The 19,953-nt window shown below is 52.6% G+C and overlaps 10 protein-coding genes across 10 annotated transcripts; 7 read left to right on the forward strand and 3 right to left on the reverse strand.

Moving 5' to 3' along the window:
- Positions 1–56: 56 nt before the first annotated feature.
- N7510_000059 (spherulation-specific family 4 protein) lies at positions 57–930 on the forward strand (the record flags this gene model as incomplete). Its single annotated transcript, XM_056971989.1, has 2 exons — positions 57–249; positions 335–930. The coding sequence occupies 2 exons, from the start codon at positions 57–59 to the stop codon at positions 928–930; spliced, it is 789 nt and encodes a 262-aa protein (XP_056837106.1).
- A 325-nt stretch (positions 931–1,255) lies between these two features.
- N7510_000060 (thiamine pyrophosphate-dependent dehydrogenase E1 component subunit alpha) lies at positions 1,256–2,860 on the reverse strand (the record flags this gene model as incomplete). The annotated part of the gene is made up of 5 exons (XM_056971990.1): positions 1,256–2,026; positions 2,081–2,290; positions 2,353–2,414; positions 2,465–2,652; positions 2,718–2,860. The coding sequence occupies 5 exons, from the start codon at positions 2,858–2,860 to the stop codon at positions 1,256–1,258; spliced, it is 1,374 nt and encodes a 457-aa protein (XP_056837107.1).
- Positions 2,861–4,580: 1,720 nt separating this feature from the next.
- N7510_000061 (tyrosine-protein phosphatase) lies at positions 4,581–5,529 on the forward strand (the record flags this gene model as incomplete). Its single annotated transcript, XM_056971991.1, has 2 exons — positions 4,581–5,079; positions 5,192–5,529. The coding sequence occupies 2 exons, from the start codon at positions 4,581–4,583 to the stop codon at positions 5,527–5,529; spliced, it is 837 nt and encodes a 278-aa protein (XP_056837108.1).
- Positions 5,530–6,319: 790 nt separating this feature from the next.
- Positions 6,320–9,329, forward strand: N7510_000062 (beta-mannosidase; the record flags this gene model as incomplete). The annotated part of the gene is made up of 4 exons (XM_056971992.1): positions 6,320–6,500; positions 6,553–6,559; positions 6,616–6,696; positions 6,746–9,329. 4 exons carry the CDS (start codon positions 6,320–6,322, stop codon positions 9,327–9,329), a joined length of 2,853 nt encoding a protein of 950 aa, XP_056837109.1.
- A 789-nt stretch (positions 9,330–10,118) lies between these two features.
- Positions 10,119–11,788, forward strand: N7510_000063 (trehalose-6-phosphate synthase; the record flags this gene model as incomplete). Its single annotated transcript, XM_056971993.1, is given in 6 exon segments — positions 10,119–10,410; positions 10,458–10,827; positions 10,882–11,152; positions 11,165–11,255; positions 11,305–11,647; positions 11,701–11,788. 6 exon segments carry the CDS (start codon positions 10,119–10,121, stop codon positions 11,786–11,788), a joined length of 1,455 nt encoding a protein of 484 aa, XP_056837110.1.
- Positions 11,789–12,263: 475 nt separating this feature from the next.
- N7510_000064 (uncharacterized protein) lies at positions 12,264–13,932 on the forward strand (the record flags this gene model as incomplete). The annotated part of the gene is made up of 4 exons (XM_056971994.1): positions 12,264–12,318; positions 12,382–12,459; positions 12,517–12,815; positions 12,901–13,932. The coding sequence occupies 4 exons, from the start codon at positions 12,264–12,266 to the stop codon at positions 13,930–13,932; spliced, it is 1,464 nt and encodes a 487-aa protein (XP_056837111.1).
- A 110-nt stretch (positions 13,933–14,042) lies between these two features.
- On the forward strand, positions 14,043–15,314 carry N7510_000065 (uncharacterized protein; the record flags this gene model as incomplete). The annotated part of the gene is made up of 1 exon (XM_056971995.1): positions 14,043–15,314. One exon carries the CDS (start codon positions 14,043–14,045, stop codon positions 15,312–15,314), a length of 1,272 nt encoding a protein of 423 aa, XP_056837112.1.
- A 388-nt stretch (positions 15,315–15,702) lies between these two features.
- Positions 15,703–16,848, forward strand: N7510_000066 (alpha/beta hydrolase family protein; the record flags this gene model as incomplete). Its single annotated transcript, XM_056971996.1, has 1 exon — positions 15,703–16,848. The coding sequence occupies one exon, from the start codon at positions 15,703–15,705 to the stop codon at positions 16,846–16,848; it is 1,146 nt and encodes a 381-aa protein (XP_056837113.1).
- A 100-nt stretch (positions 16,849–16,948) lies between these two features.
- On the reverse strand, positions 16,949–17,757 carry N7510_000067 (ubiquitin carboxyl-terminal hydrolase; the record flags this gene model as incomplete). Its single annotated transcript, XM_056971997.1, has 2 exons — positions 16,949–17,649; positions 17,709–17,757. The coding sequence occupies 2 exons, from the start codon at positions 17,755–17,757 to the stop codon at positions 16,949–16,951; spliced, it is 750 nt and encodes a 249-aa protein (XP_056837114.1).
- A 129-nt stretch (positions 17,758–17,886) lies between these two features.
- N7510_000068 (putative mRNA decapping hydrolase) lies at positions 17,887–19,668 on the reverse strand (the record flags this gene model as incomplete). Its single annotated transcript, XM_056971998.1, has 5 exons — positions 17,887–18,116; positions 18,173–18,832; positions 18,879–19,055; positions 19,171–19,401; positions 19,467–19,668. 5 exons carry the CDS (start codon positions 19,666–19,668, stop codon positions 17,887–17,889), a joined length of 1,500 nt encoding a protein of 499 aa, XP_056837115.1.
- Between the last annotated feature and the right edge of the window lie 285 nt (positions 19,669–19,953).

A 19,953-nucleotide genomic window follows, 5' to 3' on the forward strand; every position in this document is an offset into this window, starting at 1 on the left:
TGAGCATTCCTTTACGTTCATTAACATTTCTATCCACGAGGAGGACCAGAATCATCATGCGTCCTCTGTCCTTCATTATCGGCACAGCTCTTGCCTGGGCCTGCTCTGTGTCATCGACAGCAATCCTGCTGCCATTATACATCTGGCCCAGTGGGGATGTTTGGGATCCGGTCTATGATGCCATTGCATCTCACCCTCACATTCCTTTCTACGTGATCGTCAACCCAAGTAGTGGACCTGGCGACTCCGGTAGGTCTCCTGTTATCTCTATCTTGGCTTCCTTTCCGATCTGGCTGCGAAGATAGGCTTGTCCACTAATCAAGACATTCTGCAGAGTATCCGGCATCTGACTATATAACCGGCGTCGCCAAGTTGAACACCTTCGACAACGTCCGCGTCCTCGGCTACATTCCTACCGGATATACCGCACGTAGCATGTCAGAGGTGCGCAACTACATCTTAAAGTACAGCAATTGGTCCTCCTATACGGCGAGCAACATCTCCGTCTCGGGGATTTTCTTCGACGAGGCTCCCAACGAAAATGACCCGGCCAAGATCGCATACATGCGAAAGGCCGCCAACTACGTCAAGTCTTCCAAGTTCGTGACATCAGGCAACGCTCCTAAGACGGTCGTCTTCAATCCTGGCACTATCGCTGCGAAAGGATATCTGGATTCCGCTACTTTTGTTGTCCAGTACGAGGACACATATGCGAACTGGGAATCTCAGAATCCCTTAAAGTCTGTGCCTTGGGGTCAGAGGAATCAGACTGCCGCTATTTTGAACGAGACGCCACTTACTGCACGCTTCACCGATACTGCTCGCTCGGTGCATAAAATGGGGCTGGGTGCTATGTATATGGCTAGTGGCTGCTGCTACAACAATGACAATACTGTGGAGAAGGTTGCAAACGCTATGGCAGAGGTCTAGTGCAGATGGCGCTATTCGATTGCCATTGAAATTATGTATTGGGGCCGTCGGGCAAATAATAACACTTGATATATACAGGTATACCTGTGAATTGTCCCTTCCACTGTTGGTGTTTTGCTGCACTTTGCGACTGTTTAGAATAAGTACACACTGACAGTAGTGGTGTTGTTTTGGATACTCTGTGGCACTCTCCGGTCCCTTGATCACATCGTTGGCCTTATCTAGACCTTTGAAATCCAGGGGTTTTATCCTTGCCCCAGCATTTATATATTATTTTACGAGTGCAGAAGGAGGTACTTGTATGATTATGCCACCTTTAGAACCTCTAGTCCAGGCCCTTCGCTCCATCTTTATAGGGTCTCAGATCGTACTCATCGGGATAAGTCTCCAGGATGCGCTTGAGCTCCTTCATCTGTTCTTGAGCCTCCTCCGTAATATTCTCATAAACATCTTCAAAAGCCTCCCGAAGCGGAGGTTTTTTCACGCGCTCAGCATCACTGAATTCCTTCAGCACTGCCTTTCGCAATGTGTCGCGTGTCTCTTTCTCCTGATCCTCGCTCCACAGTCCCTGTTTCTCGAGCCATTTGCGCAACCTGATAATTGGATTATCGCGGCGCTTCCAGTCCTCGACTTCGACGCGGGCACGGTATGCAAAGCTGTCGTCACTGGTGCTGTGATGTGACACCCGATAGCTCATCGCTTCGATCAAGACTGGCCGCCCGCCGTCACTCAGAGCTAGTCTCCGTGCCTCCTTCATTGCTTCGTTCACGGCAAATACATCGTTGCCGTCCACCCGGATTGTGTCAATTCCATATCCCACGCCACGGCTGGCGATGCCATCACCGCGATACTGCTCCAGAGTCGGTGTGGAAATCGCATATCCGTTGTTCCGGCACAAGAAGACTACCGGGCAGGACCGTGTGGCGGCGATATTCAGCGCTGCATGGAAGTCACCCTCGCTGGCCGCACCCTCGCCAAAGTAGCATGTCACGATCCGCGGGGGCCGATTTGGGTTCTGCAGATCTTGAAGTTTGAGGGCATAGGCGGCACCAGCAGCCTGGGGGATTTGAGTGGCAAGGGGTGAGGAAATCGTGTGCTATATGGGTCAAATCAGCGAATTGTTGGGTAGATTCCAGGTCGAAATGCTGACCGTGCGGGGGTAGTTCTGTCCATAGTGGACTGGCATGTTCCGGCCTTTGCCTGTATCATTATGATTGGCGAATAGCTGGCTCATGAAGTCCTTGAGGGTAAATCCGCGTTGTTGAAAGACTCCAGCCTCACGATATTGGGCAAACACGACATCGTCCGGGGTCAATGCCGCGGCGGAGCCGATAGTGATTCCCTCTTCTCCAGCCGAAACCTAGCCCGCGCCCCTCGTTAGCAAACCTGTACCAGGTCATACATCTTTCCGGATGATCGTACCATGTAAAAACTCAATCGACCCTGCCGTTGCGCCTCGAACATGACCACATCCATGATGCTCACTATGCCAGATCAGCGACTGGTTCTCCAGATACCCCACTAAGCCACTCACCGGTCAGCATATTCTTATACCACATCAGAACCTCTTCATCCGTAACGTCGGGAGGTCCCCGTGTTCGGTCCACCAGCTCGCCGTTGGAGTCCATCACGCGGTAGGTGGGGATGGCGGGCAAGTCGGAGGCCTTAAGGAAGGACATTTGGGTGGTGAACTTGCTATTCACGGCACCGGGGAATTGGACACTGGAAAAAAAATCCCAAATCAGTTCCTGTTCTCTTTGCGATGAGACATCACGGCGTGCTCTCACCTGTCCGACCCTGGCCGTTGCGAGATGGAGCTGCTCCATCGCGGGGAACGGAATGCACCGGTCGGCGCAGCAATTGCTCTGCACGCCAGGGGGCTGCGTCGAGCGAGGAGCTGTGACAGCATGGTGCGAGGTGCGTTCTGCATTGATTTCTGTGGGCAAGAGCGAAGTTATGAATGTTGCGGGTGTTGAGCGGCCTCGGTTGTCCACGGTTGGCCACGGAGTTCACTATATACGAGAACAAGTCCTGGATCATCCCTTAATAATCCATGACTATTCTCATCTTCACACAATACAATAATAATAATATGATAAGAACAATAACAATTATAACAATCACAATCTGATCCTGTTTGTCTCTACGACCCCAGACCATGGCCGGAGTAGATTCAGCCCCAGCCGAACAACCAACAGGCATCGGATCTTGCGGCTGTCTCAACAGTAATCCCTCGATATAGCGAATCTGCTTATTAACGAATTCTTCGCTATAACGAACCCCCCCCCCCCGGGGGGCCCTTTTTTTTCCAGAATTCTTTTTCCCTTACATACAACGAACATTTTCGATTTTATCAGCTGCCTACCCCGCTACCCGTCGGTCAACGGTATCCCTCGAGTAGAAGCGAGCAGTTCGCGCACACAAAAGCCCATATCCGCAGAGTAGCAACCTCGTAATTGAACACTGATTGGATCGACCAGCCAATCAGCCCTGCTTCTCTCTCCCAAATATACCTACCTCGATGATCTAAAGAAATCCCTGCGAAAGCGCAAACACTACCGACGAGAGGACTGGCCAGAGCTTGAAGCAGCCCCCTTCTCATAGATACAGCACGCAGAGTATTGCAATCTCTCGTGAACTCCATTGGGATTTTTTGGAGGTCTAATAAGAAGGCATGGATGGTTACCTCTATTATGGTGGAATGGATTCGTTGCTTTGATACCCAAATGCGGCTCCGTGGACGAAGTGTAGTCCTATAATGGATCACTTCTCTGCTAATGAGGCTGCTGTGGAAAACATACAAATTTCAACCCTTCTTACGAATACCCTCATTGTTTGGCTCCCTCCAAATTCTACAAGCAAATATCAACCGCTTGACCAAGGAATAATTAGGACTTGGAAGGCATTTTGGAAGAGGGAGTGGATTCAATACATGCTTGCGGAATATGATGCTGGAAGGGACCCTCTTGAAGAGATCAATATCCTTATCGCAATTCGATGGGCTATCCGTGCATCGAATTTTGACGTGTCAAAGAAGACAATTCTCAACTGCTTCTATAGAGCATTCTCTATAGAAACAAGACTTGGCACAGGCCAATTACCAAATTCAGGGACCAACTAGTATTCAGGATACAGATGAGGATGAGGATAAAATTAGGGGTGAAACTATACCAAGGGTTCCAGTTTCGCAAGGAATAGGCAATTCGAATGGCCAGGTTGCATGGAGAGCAGGACGAAGAGGGAGATCTTGAGGCTATTCAGGTCCTGAATCGTTTGGAGGGAAAATATATGGCGGAGACCAATTCTAGGTGTCAGGGGTATATACGAAGCTGGTTTGCGTAGTAAATATATATATAATGCGCGCACTTTTGAAGCAACGAATTCCTTGATTTAACGGATACAGCTGGCTCCCAGAATTAATTCGCTACACAGAGGTATTACTGTACTTCATCTTTTCGATCCTTTTACAGCCATCGGGTATGACTGTGGGCTACTCCCGATCGGTTCCACTTGTCACTCCAGGCGATGACATGATGGTGGAGCATCACTCGTTCCCTGCTTGGAGCCAGCGGGACCGATGACATAGCCCTCGGGTACCTGGAATATCTCTTTGCGATTTCAATCGATTCGGGTTGGAAACCCCAACGACCATGATTGACACGGAGAATCTCAACCAGGTGCTGAGCACTGATATCTGCACCCCGATACCTGAAGCAACAGTATCCAAGATCATTTCCCGGCCGCCCTTCGTCACCGTGCCCGGAGTCTCCAATATCCGAGATCTCAGCCATGACAACGGAGTACGCCCGGGTTTCGTCTACCGGTCTGGGAACTTATCTGATGTCACAGACGAGGGGAAATCAATTCTAGTCGGTCGGATTGGGGTCAGCACGGTTTTCGATCTGCGGAATCAATCAGAGAGAGAGAAAGCCCCGAGTCCCGAAATCGAGGGCATCAAAACAATATGGATGCCGTACGGCGTTCGCCCTGCATCATTGAGCCTGCGGGACTTTGCCGGAAAGGATCATAGCGCTATTGGGTTCGTGAAGATGTATATGGGGATTTTGGACTCTGCCGCTCCGGTCTTCTGCCAGGTATTCCAACACGTTCAGAACTGTCCCAATGATCCGTTTATCTTTCATTGTTCTGGTGAGTCCCTGAGCCCTATGCATCAGGATTAGTGTTCTCCAGTGCTTCCTTTCATGGTTCCATACCCACTCCTTTCCACCGGTGTTAATCCACAAATGTTTTCTTCCTATAGCCGGGAAAGACCGCACAGGGGTATTGGCCAGTCTCATTCTTCTTCTCGTCGGACGTTCCCATAACGAAATTATTACCGACTATATCCTCACCCGCGTCGGACTGGAAAATGTTCGAGAGAATCTCCAGCAGATGCTTGATCTCAACCTTGGAACAGATCAAATGCAGCCCGAAGTGGTTGGGTACTTGGAATTGAGTGGCGTTCGGCCCGGCGCCATGGCGGCTTTTCTCAAAACCTTTGAGGAGACTTACGACGGTGGCGTCGAGGAATATTTGACCGAGAAACTTGGCTTCTCTCGTGCCGACGTGGAAATGATGCGGCGAAACTTGGTGAATTAGGGATTGTTCCTGGGATCACAAACATCACTCTAGAGACATACTACATGTATGAGCTTCTGTACATATAATTAGTTGTCTGGGCAAATAGACGGATACCCACTTAGAGCGACGAGAATAATGCATTGACCTTCATGCTAAAATATGCTTGGTAGAAGCTAGGGATCCATTCCAAGGTTTCAACTAAAAACACACGAAAGTACCTGGCTTTCTTGCTGGTTTTCTCCGCCTGCCATTATTGTCCGGGAGACGCCCTGGCCACGACTTCTTTTACACATTTGAAACGAAAATCTTCATCCTGAAATTAAGAATCTGTTCTTTGATTTCTGGAAAGCCTCACGCTGCCCCTCACACCTGGGCCTCCGGGACTCCACAGTCAGGCGCAGATCGTCGCTTTCTTCCGCCAGTCATTCCAGAATCGGGGATTGCCCATGCTAGAGCCGGGGAATCTTTGCACCAGTCGCATCTGAGCGCTGCTACCGTTGCGTCCCCCCGCTCGTGTGGGCCCCGCTGTTGTCGCTAGGATATTGTTTGTTTGATTATGCTCTTGCGGCCGCTACGGAGAACAGCCGAGCTAGCAGGCGACCCGTCTCCTCATGCACTGACCAGACGGGGCTAATGCTTGTTATTTCCTGTATCGGTGCCGATGTTCCTCCGACAATACTAATAGCGGGACAGGGGCTCGCGCTCGGAGAATAGGCTAAATCGGAATAATTGCCCCGGCCAGAATATATGTTGTTCGTGATTCGCATGAGCTCTCCACATTATAGCATTCTTCTCTGTTGGTGCCAACATGCATCTCTGGAAGAAGCTCTCGCTGGCCACACTGTCGTCAGGTCTTCCGACCCTGGCACAGCAGGTCCATAACCTCGGTGGTGATGGCTGGACTGTCAGCAGCAAGGCACTCAACATCAGCGTCCCTGGCCATTTGCCTTCACAGGTGCATTTGGATCTATTGGCGGCCGGAAAGATCGGTGGGTATTCCAATGACCTCTCCTTCCCGAGCTTTACTAATGACATCGGAAGATGAACCGTCAGTATATCTTCTAGCCTTCAAATGTAGTTGGTATAAGCTAATACCAGCTAAAGATACTGGGGCCTCGGTGATTTTAATGACCGCTGGATTGTTGCCAATAACTGGACTTATACAAGCAAGCCAATCCGTGGATTGTACGTGATTCACTTCTTGTTTACTTAGTTTGTTCACTAACCGTCCTAGATCGCCCAAAGCGAAATCTTCTTGGCTTGTTTTCAACGGACTCGACACCTTCACAACGATTGAATTTTGTGGACAGCACATTGGTACAACCGATAATCAATTCCGCCAGTACACTTTCGACATTTCGCAAGCATTGAGCGGGTGCCAGGGTGAACCTGTGTTGTCAATCAATTTTGGAAGCGCACCCAAAATTGCTGGTGCGATCGCTGATGACCCTTCTTCGGAGAGTATGATTCCCTTTTCCTTCGAGACGCCCACTCCTTCTAATAGTATTTTTCCAGAGTGGCCCTATGGTCCTCAGCAGGTCTATGAGTATACGAACCGCTGGTATATTCGGAAAGAACAGTCAGACTTTGGATGGGACTGGGGCCCTGCCTTTGCACCCGCTGGTCCATGGAGAGATGCATACTTGGTCCAGTTTGACCGCGAAGAAAGTATCTATATTCTCAACACGGATTTGGACATTCACCGCAAGGGGCAGATCAATCATGTTACTCCAGACCAAAGCGCACCTTGGGTAGTGAATGCCAGTATTGACTTTATCGGAACCCTTCCCAGCCGCCCGTCCATGACCATTGACATCAAGGACGTCGAGTCTGGAGCGTGTCTGAAACAAGGGACCTTGGAAAACATCTCTGTGTCTGGGAAGGCTATCAGTGGCAGCATCGTCGTTGATGCCAACGCGCCTAAACTGTGGTGGCCGAACGGCCTGGGCAAGCAGAATTTGTACTATGCCACTGTTACCGTTCACGATGGTCAGAAGGAGGAATTGGCTAGTGTGACGAAGCGCACTGGTTTCCGCACCATCTTCCTCAACCGCAACAACATCACAGAGGCACAGCTCGCTCAGGGAATCGCCCCTGGAGCGAACTGGCATTTTGAAGTCAACGGACAAGAGTTCTACGCCAAGGGGTCAAATCTAATTCCACCCGACGCTTTCTGGCCCCGAGTCACTGAGGCCAGGATGCAGCGGTTGTTTGGTGCCGTTGTGGCTGGACGCCAAAATATGCTCCGAGTCTGGGCATCCGGTGCCTACCTCCCTGACTTCATGTACGATCTTGCGGATGAGCATGGTGTTTTGCTATGGAGTGAATTCCAATTCAGCGATGCCATGTACCCCGTTGATCAGCCCTTCTTGGAGAACGTTGCCGCAGAAGTTGAGTACAATGTGAGACGTGTCAACCACCACCCCTCCTTGGCCTTGTGGGCCGGTGGGAATGAGATCGAGAGCCTGGAGCTGCCTCTCACCCAGGAAGCTGACCCAGACAATTACTCCTATTACGTTGGTCAGTATGAGGAGCTGTTCATCAGTCTCATTCTGCCCATCGTTTATGACAACTCGCGCTCCATCTCATACATGCCCAGCAGCACAAACAATGGCTTTCTTTGGGTCAACATGTCCGCTCCAGTTCCCATGGCCGAACGTTACAACAACATCACGGCAGGATCCTACTACGGAGATACGGACTACTACAATTATGACAGCAGCGTGTCTTTTGACTTTGATGGCTATCCTGTGGGCCGTTTCGCGAATGAATTTGGCTTCCATAGTATGCCTAGCTTGCAAACCTGGCAACAAGCCGTGCCTTCCGATATGTTGCACTTTAACAGCAGTACTGTCATGCTCCGAAACCACCACTATCCGTCCGGTGACTTGAGCACGGACAACTTCAAAAACTCCTCCATGGGAATGGGAGAGATGACTATGGCCGTCGAACGATATTACCCTATCCCAAACAAGGAGAACAGTGTCGCCAACTTTAGTGCCTGGTGCCATGCGACTCAGCTGTTCCAGGCTGATATGTACAAATCTGAGATCCAATTCTATCGCCGCGGCAGTGGAATGCCAAATCGTCAGCTTGGGTCACTTTACTGGCAGCTCGAGGATATTTGGCAGGCCCCCACGTGGGCGGGAATTGAATATGACGGACGCTGGAAGGTTCTTCATTATATGGCGCGTGATATCTATCAGCCAGTCATTGTCTCTCCTTTCTGGAATTACACGACTGGTGCACTTTCTGTTTATGTGACATCCGATCTCTGGGAGACAGCGACTGGATCTGTCAGCCTCAAGTGGCTGGATCTGTCCGGAAAGCCTCTCGCAGGCAATGCCGGCATCCCGGAGACCAAGCATTTCACCGTTGGTGGTCTCAATACCACCCAGATTGTCTCAACAAACATTGCGGACCTCTCTATTCCAGACAAGAAGAATGCTGTCTTGGTGATGTCTGTCTCTGCTCAAGGCCACCTTCCAAATGCCGAGAATAATTCGCCCAGCACTTTCACCCACCAGAACTTCTTCACACCCGCCTGGCCCAAGGACCTTGTTCTTGAGGACCCGAAGATTGAACTCTCACATGATGCCCGAACTGGCACTTTTACTGTCGAAGCCAAGAATGCTGTGTCACTTTATACCTGGCTTGACTACCCGGCGGGTGTGGTTGGGTATTTTGAGGATAACTCATTTACTTTGGTTCCAGGCGAGAAACGTACGCTCAAGTTTACGGTTCAAACTGATGAAACGGACGGGAAGTGGATGCAGGATGTTACAGTGACCAGTTTGTGGGATCAGACGACCAGTTGAGTTCACCCAGCCGTCTTAGGGATTTAGGTGTGTGGATAGCCAGCGTCTCCACTGATATAGATACTCCATGGATCTGCATCAGGCAGCTCTCCAACCTGACAAGCACATTATCTCGTTCATAATCACAATCAATTTGATCTATTACCCTATCGGGTTCTATGCTCGAACCGTTGCTCGTAAACATCACCTGGCACTAGCACCGTTGGGTGTAGAAGCATATCAAGTTCCTCCGGACTATTGAAAGCTTCTTACTAAATTTGGTTGTAAGTCTTGGGTTGATAGGTTGTGGATCATCTGGAAGAGATATAGCCGGACAAACTGACATTTCCCAATTTGCTAACTCTAAGTGTTTCTCTGAGAAAATGTATTAAAGATGTCACTGATCGATTCAGAGGGCGACCTAAGAGAAGCCTATATAAGCGTTAAATACCTCAGGCACCACGCCATCAAGTTAGTTCTTCAGACTCAGATGTATTTGTTAGCCGCAGTTGGCTCTGGAAGTCATTTCCGCATACCAGTATGTTTACAAGTGGATTATAACGGGGAACCAGATGTCATTGGCTGGAATAGTAATCCATAGTAGCCACCTCGTAGACACTGAGGGCATCTGTTGCGAGATGCCTTACCGATTGCTGTTCATACTGACGTATGGTTGGCATTTCTACCTAGCCAGGTAATAAGTGGTTCAAGTCTCTATGGCCTTATTTTTGGCGAGCTGTCGTTACTTATCATTATCAGCGAGAACATACGGGCAGAGATCCCTTAACCTGCCGCAGCACGCCATACAACATGAGCTCTATGAATGAATCTAAGCGCAAACTTATCATTGTCTCAAATCGGCTTCCCCTCTCGATTAGACGCGTGGATGGATCATTCCAGTCTTCCCTTTCGAGTGGCGGTTTGGTCACCTCTTTGTCGGGGTTGACCAAGTCAACAGAGTTCCGATGGTTTGGGTGGCCTGGAATTGAAGTGAAAGACGCAAATGATAGGGAACTGATCTCACAGAGCATGGAAGAGCAGAAAGCAATCCCGATATTCCTTGATAGCGATTTGGCACATGAGCACTACAACGGGTTCTCAAGTCAGTCTGTCTCCGCTTTGTGATTGCGAATTTGCTGATATCTGTAGATCGGATCCTATGGCCAATCTTGCATTATCAGTCAGGTGTAACGTTTGACGACGGACCCTGGCAGGCATACAAACGAGTCAACGAGCTTTTCGCCAACGCCATCGCGGATGCGGCTGACAGCGGAAATCTGATCTGGGTGCATGATTACCATCTCATGTTGCTCCCGGAGCTGCTACGCAACCGACTGCTCCAGCAAGGCAAAGCCTGTGCCATCGGGTTTTCATTGCATACTCCGTTCCCCGCAGGCGATTTCTGGAGAAATCTCCCGGTGCGCAAGCATCTAATCGACGGCATGCTGTCCAGTGACTTGATAGGATTTCATACCGAGGAATACAAGCAGAACTTTAGCGACACATGTGCTAGTCTTCTGTAAGTCCCATCAACTTTTCTCAGACTATTTGCCCTAACACGAGTCCAAATCAGTGGGGCGCGTACCCAGATCCCCAATCAGATTCAGTATAAGAACAGGTTGGTCTGTATCGACAGGTTCATCGTCGGAATCGACCCGCAAAAATTTGCAGATGCATTGCAAAAGCCCGAAGTACAAGAACGGATCAGTGTGCTCGAAGAGCGATACGAGGGGGTTAAGGTTATTGTCGGGGTGGACCGGCTCGATCATATCAAGGGCTTGACGCAGAAACTGAAAGGCTTTGACGCTTTCCTCGACGATCACCCCGAACTCCAAAATAAAATCGTACTGATTCAGGTTGCCGTACCCAGTCGAGAGGATGTCAAGGAGTACCAAGAGCTCGAGACCGAATTGAGTACGTTGGCGGGGAAAATCAATGGAAAGCATGGTGAGTGTGGCATTTACAATTCAGGATGCGTTTCTTACTGACGGGTTAGCGACTCCCGAGGGCACGCCGCTGCTATACATGCACCGGTCGGTCCCCTTTACCGAGCTCACAGCCCTGTACTCCGTGGCAGATGTGTGTCTGCTCACTTCTACTCGAGACGGCATGAACCTAGTAGCATTTGAGTATGTGGCCTGCCAGGAGAAGAGACATGGTGTTCTGGTGCTGTCCGAATTTGCGGGCGCTGCCTCGTTTATGGGAGAAGGTAGCATTCCCTTCCACCCGGCCAACACGACCGAACTGTCGGAGGCCATCTTCCGGGCTCTGAATCTGGACCCGAGCGAGCGGAAGAAGAAATACGATTATTTGCGCGACTTTGTCAATTTCCATACGAGGTCAGTGGTGCTTATCAATGTGCAAAGGTCTTGTTCGTCTTGTTCACTGACAGGCGGGTAACTATAGTGCTCGATGGGGACAGACCTTCACGGATAAGCTGTCCCAGCGTTGTCATCGCCCTGGTGATCCATGTTGATTGACCCTGTATATTGCGTATCCTGTCCAGTTGTGCCCTCTGCGATCAATCCAATTTAGTTTTGACTTGCGGTGTGGGATATAGTGGGCGTGTAGTGCCTGGGCTCTCTACAGTGCTTCATTATTGGTGGATCTAGAGTGAACGAACTACCACGTCGTCTCCACCATGAATATCGTCACAACTCCATTCGCGGGCCCTAAGATCGGTCATGACATGCTGCATCGGTCCCGAAACCTAGTTGATGACCCTTGTGAATCCATCATTAGGTCATCCCGGGCTTCCGAATCCCACGCGTCACTGAGTTTTGGTCTTCCGATCGAATGCGGCCATGATGCAATGGCGCAACTCTGGATCACGACGTCACGGACTGACAGCTTTCCGGACTCCCTTCTCATCCCTCAAGAACGAGGCAATGCGGCTTATGAACTCTGTCGCTCTTCATCACCACCACCATCTGCAGTAGCAGCATTTTCCTGACTATGGCGACTGCTCAACTCCCCGCGGGCTCCCGGTCTGGCCGCCTTGCGGATGACGGTAAGCCGAAACCTTCCCCAAGCATTCCTCCTGTCTCGGACCTTGACTGACTGACCCTGCCAGCTGCGACCGCCGCGCTCTATGTGACACACCCCGAACGCAAAGCTTCGATCCGCAACTCGACCGCAACGGAGGAGTTCAGTGAGTAGCAAGGCCCAAACCCCTCGATACCGACTGACGCGAGCCGCGCTTCCCCAGATCCCCGTGTCACGGGCACGCCCAATCTCAGCCGCGCCTCCGCCAGCGCCGCCCTCCTTGCGCACACGAGGTCCAAGCCCGTTGAAATATGGCGTCCTGGACGACTGCCGGCCGCGGAAAAGGCCGCCTTATGCGTGAAGGACTACACTCCCCCAGAGATCCCGATGCCAAAACCCAGCACCGAATACAGCGCCGAAGGACTTGAAGCTGCCGTGCTTGCTGTCCGCGACCAGAAGAGCGGGACCAGTTTGCCACCGACGGCCACGGGCCCCAAGCACGATGCTTCGGTCAGTGCCGCGGTCGGCGGCGACCCGCAAGAAAAAGGCGCTTCTGGCCGCGACGGGGGCTTACACAAGGCGGCGAGCTGACTCTGGACTGGGTGAGTCTGAAGCGTCGCATGCGCGACCCGCTGCGCGAGGGCGCCTCGAGGGCGAAGAAGATCAGCTGGCTCACACCGACCGCGCCAATGAGGCTAGTCGTATCCAGCATGCTCATACGAATGCTCGACTTTACACTTCATCGCCCCCCGTCGCGACGGAGGTAGAGGAGCGCAATCACAGGAACTCGCTTCGCGCTGCCGCGATCGTCATGGCTAAGGATAAGCAAGATGTCTCCGATAAGGTTAGCCCGGGTGTAACGGATACTACTGCTCTTTCCGCAGCGCAGAAAGGACAGCACTCGGCGCGCTCGAGGAAGGCCGTTAATGAAGGGGCAGATAAAAGGACCACCCTACTCCAAGCAATCGCGTTGCAAGACGCTGCGCAGAAGCGTGCTACCGAGAAGCTCGCTCAGATGAAGGATCCGAACGCCGAGTACCTCGAGTACTACGGGACCACGCCGCAGCCACAACAGTCCCGCTGGGCGACCCGCCGCAAAAGAACCTCGAGCGATGCGGATTCTGTGCAGGTGGATGAGGAGCGGTCGAGACAAATCCGCAGCCAGATGTTCAGTCTGCAGAAGAAGATGAATCGGGTTGATAACCAGAGAGAAAAAGATCGCGAGCTGCTCTTGAAGGCGGCACAGCGTAATGTTGATGCCACCATGCAGGACCTCGAGATGCAAGTCTATGCCGACACAGGTCGCCCTACGCCTTCCATGCTGAAGGAGTGGGATAAAGCTGCCCAGGGACGTGCGCAGAAAGAAATCGATACTGCGGAAGCTTCTGGTGCTGTGCAAGGGGAGCAAGTCAATATCGGTACCCACCAGTTCATGGATATGGCAGACGTTGAAGCTGTGGCGCGCTCTCGCCTTCAACCTGCGCTTGATGAGATCACGGACCAGGCGGAGACACAGAGGGCTCATGATGTGGAGGCCCGCTTGGATGAAGAGGAGGAGAGGAGACATGCGTCTGTGGAGCGTCAGCGGGAGGCTGATCTGAGGGCTGAGGAGAAGCGTCAGAAGAAAGGTACGTTTTAGTTTACTGGTCAGGATTCAAGGAGCAGACACTAATTCAAATAGATGCTGCAAAAGAGGGAACGAAGCCTAAAGCTAAAGGCAAGAAACTCTTCCCTGCGGGACTCTTTAGAATGAGGACCAAGCGAGGCCGCATTGGGGAACCTGTCGCCCAAGAGGCGCCTATACAGGAGGGTGTCGCAGCAGTCCCGGAAGAACCTAGTGCGCCAGAGCTTGCTGTACAAGAGGTCGGTCCCGAAGAAGAGGCTTCCGCTGCTGCGGGTGGTTTCTCCAGAGAGGCCTATGGCCAGCAGGCTGCTGACGAGCCAGAAGGCGCTGCATCTGCAATTGCCGCCGCGGATCAGACACAGACTCCTGCTGCTGATGACGAAGGTGGTTTCTCAAGAGAAGCACACGGCCAGACAGGTGCTGACGAGCCCGAGGGCGCAGCATCTGCGATTGCCGCCGGGGGTCAGACAAAGACTCCTGCTGCTGATGGCGAAGGTGGTTTGTCAAGAGAAGCACACGGCCAGACAGGTGCTGACGAGCCCGAGGGCGCAGCATCTGCGATTGCCGCCGGGGGTCAGACAAAGACTCCTGCTGCTGATGGCGAAGGTGGTTTGTCAAGAGAAGCACACGGCCAGACGGGTGCTGGTGAGCCCGAGGGCGCAGCAGCAGTGCAGGTCGCCGCAGTGGCTCCGATTGCGAAACCCACTACGCTACCCACCAGAGAAGACATGCAGCATGGCACAAGCCTCCCCGAGATTGAGGACTATGATAATACTGCCGTCACTGCGTCGGGCGCTGATGCTGTGCGCAATATTCGCCCTATAACAAGTCCGCGAGCAGACCGCAAGCTGAAGACCTGGTTCCGCGATCGACTGATTCGTCAGTCTAGTGATGGCCCAGTCGCTGTGTACCCTCACCAGCCGGGGCCTGAGTTCGCAACGGACAGTGAGTCGGGGTTCACGGGAGGTGCTGCTCTGACAAAAAAAGACGAGCCCCGTGGTGCAGCGCTGAGCTCCCACCCTGTTACCGGGGCAGATCTGGAGCCACATGACAATCGAACCTCCGGAAATAACGCCAGCAATGTTGAGGGAAGAAGCATGTCGCCGACTGAGGAAGAGGCCGTTCAACCTCCTTCCCCGGCCCCGCAGAATGGTGGTGGCAAGAAGAGCCGCCTGCGTCGGAGTTTCATGAAGTCCGTGTCACGCAACACTCAAGAATCCAAGACCAATGGTGTCACAAAGCAGAGTTCCGAGGGATCTCAGGCACTCTCTGAGTCTAAGAGTCGGGATGTCCAGGGTCTCCGGAACAGCGCCGTTGAACAGGGCTTGCCTGTTCCGCCGGCCCTCGGTGAAGCTCCTAGCACCGGCCGTGAATCAAGATTTTCTGAGGATCTGTGATTCATTTGTTCTTTGCGTCTATTATATTGACTGATCATTTTTCGTGTACCATCTTCTTTGGCCGGTTCTCTAGGAAAGGGGGTTTAATATGGCGTTGGGGGACAGTCTTGATGAGGAGAATGGCCTGGTGCGTTTCTGGTTCCTGGAGTTGATTTTGTAAATCTTATTAGGTATGAACACGAATGTAATGTTTTTCTCTACGAAGCCCTAGGCCACACTACCAAGGCATTCGGCGTCCCCAACGTCTCCATAGGAGACACTCATGTGACCGCTGAGTCAGGAATCTATCGCCCTGAATCAATTGGATGTTTCTTCCTTCCATCGATGACACCTTTGGATATATCTACAATTCTCTCTGATGCTGAGAAGATTAATCGGACGGCGCCGAATGCGCTGTCCGATCACTACAGCCAGGACACGCCTTGCGCCAACACCTTGCCAGTACTCCATCTACACTCAATTGAGAAGGCCTACAAGCTCGTGTAAATATATCAAGCTACAAAACTCACTTCAAAACTCGCGCCCATTATGGACCGCCTCTATCCCACCCATCTTAACTCCACCAGCCATCTTTCTCGGCCTTCTTCTGGGTCTGTGGACATGGAAATGCTTCTGGATTATCGTCTTGCAAAACAAACTCCTCTATCTATCCTGGCTTCCACCCTTTTCCCGCTCTGACCAAATATCCGAATACGAGTCCGAATGTAGGCCCGTTCAATGGGAAGAGAAACGCATTCACAGTCTGGATGGCACGAAATTGGCTGTCTGTCAGGGGCGGATCCCGATGGCCCATCAGATCAGGAAGAGGGTTCTTATTTGCTATTTCCAAGGGAATGGAGGGTCGACGCCTCTTCGATTACCGCTTCTTTCTCAGGTCGTGAAGACTATCTCCGCCGCAGAAGTCAAGGATCAGAAGACGGAATATATCATCGTCGCTCTCTCCTACCGCGGCTACTGGACCTCTTCAGGTCGGGCAACTCAGTCCGGCATTGAACGCGATTCGCAGGCATTCCTGCACTGGGTATCAGACACATACTCGATGCCTGACACCGATCTCCGGGTTATCCTCTGGGGTCATAGTCTCGGATCCGCCGTTGCGAGCACCGCCCTTTCGACATATCTGTCACGGCAATCCAGCACAACAAGCCTCGTACCGATCTCCGGGTTGATCATGGAAGCACCCACCTCTAATATCAAGGATATGCTCATCAGTTTGTATCCTCAGAGATGGCTCCCGTATCGATATCTAGGGCCCTTTTCCTGGAATACATGGTGCAACACGACTGCCCTCGAACGACTAGCCGATTGCCGAGACCACTGCGAGAGTACATCCATACCCCCCATCCTGATCCTGTCTGCTGAACATGACGAAGTGATCCCTCCGCATGTGGCTGGTCAGTTGGAGAGGAGAGGTCATGAGTTGGGTCTGGATATTGCGAGGATCGATGTCCCGAAGGCGATGCATATTGAGGCACCGATGAAGCCGGAGGGAAGGGAGGCATTGGTGGGATTTATTGTCAAGAATACATCGTAAATAATAATATCAGATACCGCTTGTCGTCCTCTCTGACATGCCGTGAACCCTAACGCCGTTCATCAAACCCGCAGGGGGATCCCGTCCATCCAGCGTAGAATCAATCGAAAACAGGCCCCAAACTGACCAAACTGAACCGCAGATCCGGATTCCCACCCTCCGCCTCGGTCTTCAAGAACCTCCTCGCCCCCAGATCCAGCGCCGCGTCACTCAGCGCATCCTCTCCTTCCTTTAGCAACCCTCTCGCCAACGGCCCCTTCCGACGCCCGTCGAGCTCCCAAAGCGTCCCATCATCTCCCCGCACAAACGCCACAAAATGCAAGTCCACACTATCCTCTGCCTGCGGCGCAGCTGTATCACCTAGCTTGGCCGCATCGCCATGCGCGCTCTCTAGCGCTTTGCTATCATATAGCAGATCCGCGCGCTGCACGGGGGCTAGGGCCTCCGCGCCGCGGAGGAGGGCATCTAGATCCGACCCCGGAATCACCTGGCGGCGGGGCTCCCCGTTGGATACGGCGTGGAGCAGCCCGATGAGTCCGCATGCGTTGCGGATAGTCTGCTTGAACCACATGACGGGCTCGGTGGGGCCGGAGCCAGTGTACTCGGGGAGGGTGCTATCTTCTGCTGTGCGAGAGGCTTCGTAGGTTGCTGAGACGGGGAAGACCAGGAGGAGAGCGTGTGCGGGCCGGGGGACGAGGGCGAGAAGATCGGGTTCGTCGATCGAGAAGACATCGGTGAAGCCCAGGGTGGGTGGCAGGCCGAGCTGGTGCACCAGGTGGCTCATAACCTCGGGGTTGTTCTCTGTCGGGCCGTGGGGTGAGTACGACGGTCTATGGGTATGGATCGAGATGCTGCCTTACCTAGAGGCACAAAGGCCTTTTGCGTGGCTGGCACATCAGGGTCGGTCATGTTGCTGAGAGAGATGGGGAAGGAAGATGGAACAAAGGTGATTAGGAGTAGTGGGGAAGGAGACGCCCATCGTTATCGCTCGCTACTTCATTTTATCGATCTAGATCTATGAACCAATCTACCCACCCACTACCCCTTATTCTTCAACGGCGCAAAGATCTCCGTCCACAGCTCACTGGCTTCCCCCAGATAATACGTCAGGCTCACCTCCGCCATACTGGCCTCATCATCGCCTGCCATCGTCTCCAATTGTGAAATCAGATTCTCCAGGCCAAACGCCTTGCCGGTCGCTTGGGTCGCGCCGGCCTCCAACATGACATTCACAACATGGATATGGAAATGATAGTAGGTTGGTTGATCTGTCACATCAGTTAATAAACAAATTCCGCGAGAGGGACTTCCAACAGACACTCACAGTGCACGTAGAGCTTCAGCTGATCCGCCTCCAGTCCCGGATACATCTTCACCGTCGCCTCCAGCACCCGCTGCCGCAGATACCGGAGCCAGGGCACGTGGCTCTTTTTCAAATCCCGTAAGCTCCAGATATCACGCCGGTGCACCAGCGCCAGCAGGTGCAGGGAGCCCATCGTCTTGCGATCCCAGTTCAGGTCGGGCAGCATGAGGAACGCGTCCTCGGGGCCATGGCCCGCGTCTCGCATGATGACATCCTCCTGTTCGGTCCGGCCTTCCAGAATATTGAACACCCAGTTCAGTCGGCCTTGCTCACGCTTTGCGCGCATGTAGGGCTGGACGTGGTCGCGATAGATGGCTGGTGTCTCGGTAACCATGCGCAGCTGCTGGTCGGAGTATTTCTTGATGTGGGACTGGGTGCATGGCCAGATCAGGTTGATTTTGAGGTCGGGCTGGGGTTCGAAGGAGGAGGAGGAAGCCAGGTACCAGCGGTAGATGTCGTTGTCGCCTAGGTTCTTGACTTGGCCAATGGCCGCGTGGAAGGCTCGTAGGACCTCCAGTGATTCCGTTGCGAAGGCTGCACGCTCAGCGATCAGGATCCCTTGTTGGCTGTCGATGGTTCCAAGGAGCGCAATTCGTCGTCCATTCTGATCTGAGGGTGGATCTGTTAGAGAAGGGTTGGTTCGCAGGATCGAGGGTATTGTTCGTACCTTGTTTGAGTAACTTGTCCACCTGGAATTGGGAGATCAGCGCCTCGGGGGCCACTTTCGCGGGGTCGGATGGGGGCATTTCGAGGATCTGGCGGCCGAGACGAGGAGAGGGAAAGAGAGAGAGGGAGAGAGGGAGATAGAGAGAGATCAGTTGCGGCGGGCGGTGAGATGGATGAGCTTGATCGTATTAAGTATGGATTCATCAGGATTGTTACTGTTTTGTCGTCGAAGAATGCATCTATCCAGTCCAACATGAGTGACGAGAACCCCCAACAACAGAAGACACGAACACCTACCGTTTCGGCCAACTGCAGCCACTCCTGCACACCCTTCACGTACGCATCATCCGCCGCCGGCGCCGTCTCATGGCCCCAAACCATCAAGTCTGCAAAGGTCCCCCTCATCTCCAGGGCCTTGACCGGCTCCTCTGGTTCCGCGTTGGGGTCCTCTGCCTCGGCGTTGTGGTGATCGGGTCGTTGCGACGCCGGCGTCATCACTCGGTCGGTCGGTGTTGCAATCACCCCTATTTCACCGCAAAAGACCAAGTCAGCTTCTCTCTTCCACTGAGGGAATCGCATTGATCCATACCGCGATATCCATCAGGCAGCGGCACGCGTCGACCGCGGAGTCTGCGCCCGCGAAAATGGGCTGTTTGGGTGCCGTCCTTATCGGGCTGAGGTGCCCAGAAGCGTTCGGTGGACTCGATCGGGCCGTCGTGGTGAATGCGACAGGGGAGGACGTGGGGGGTGTAGCGCGTGGGAGAGTCCTTGGCTGAGTGGAAGGCGTACATCATGAATAAACTCCCGTGGTGTTGGGTGAGTGACCAGAAGAAGAATGATAATTAACTTGACCGCGAGGGAGCGAATCATCAAAGGCGGTCGAGGCGCGTCCAGAACGCGTCGGATGGAGTCAGTAGATGGATCCTGTCAACTACTAACAAACTATCCACAAAAGAAATTGTGCGGTAAGAATGACCAGAACGAATGAAAAGAAGCAAGAAATCTTAATCATTCATCTTCCCAAGAGCGATTCTGGTAGCGTAGCCAATGACTTCCTGCCCAAACCCTTCCGGACC

Source organism: Penicillium lagena (genome assembly GCF_028827675.1).
Source record: "Penicillium lagena strain IBT 129212 chromosome Unknown utg000001l_segment0_segment0, whole genome shotgun sequence".
In the NCBI taxonomy this organism is placed as follows: Eukaryota; Fungi; Ascomycota; class Eurotiomycetes; order Eurotiales; family Aspergillaceae; genus Penicillium; species Penicillium lagena.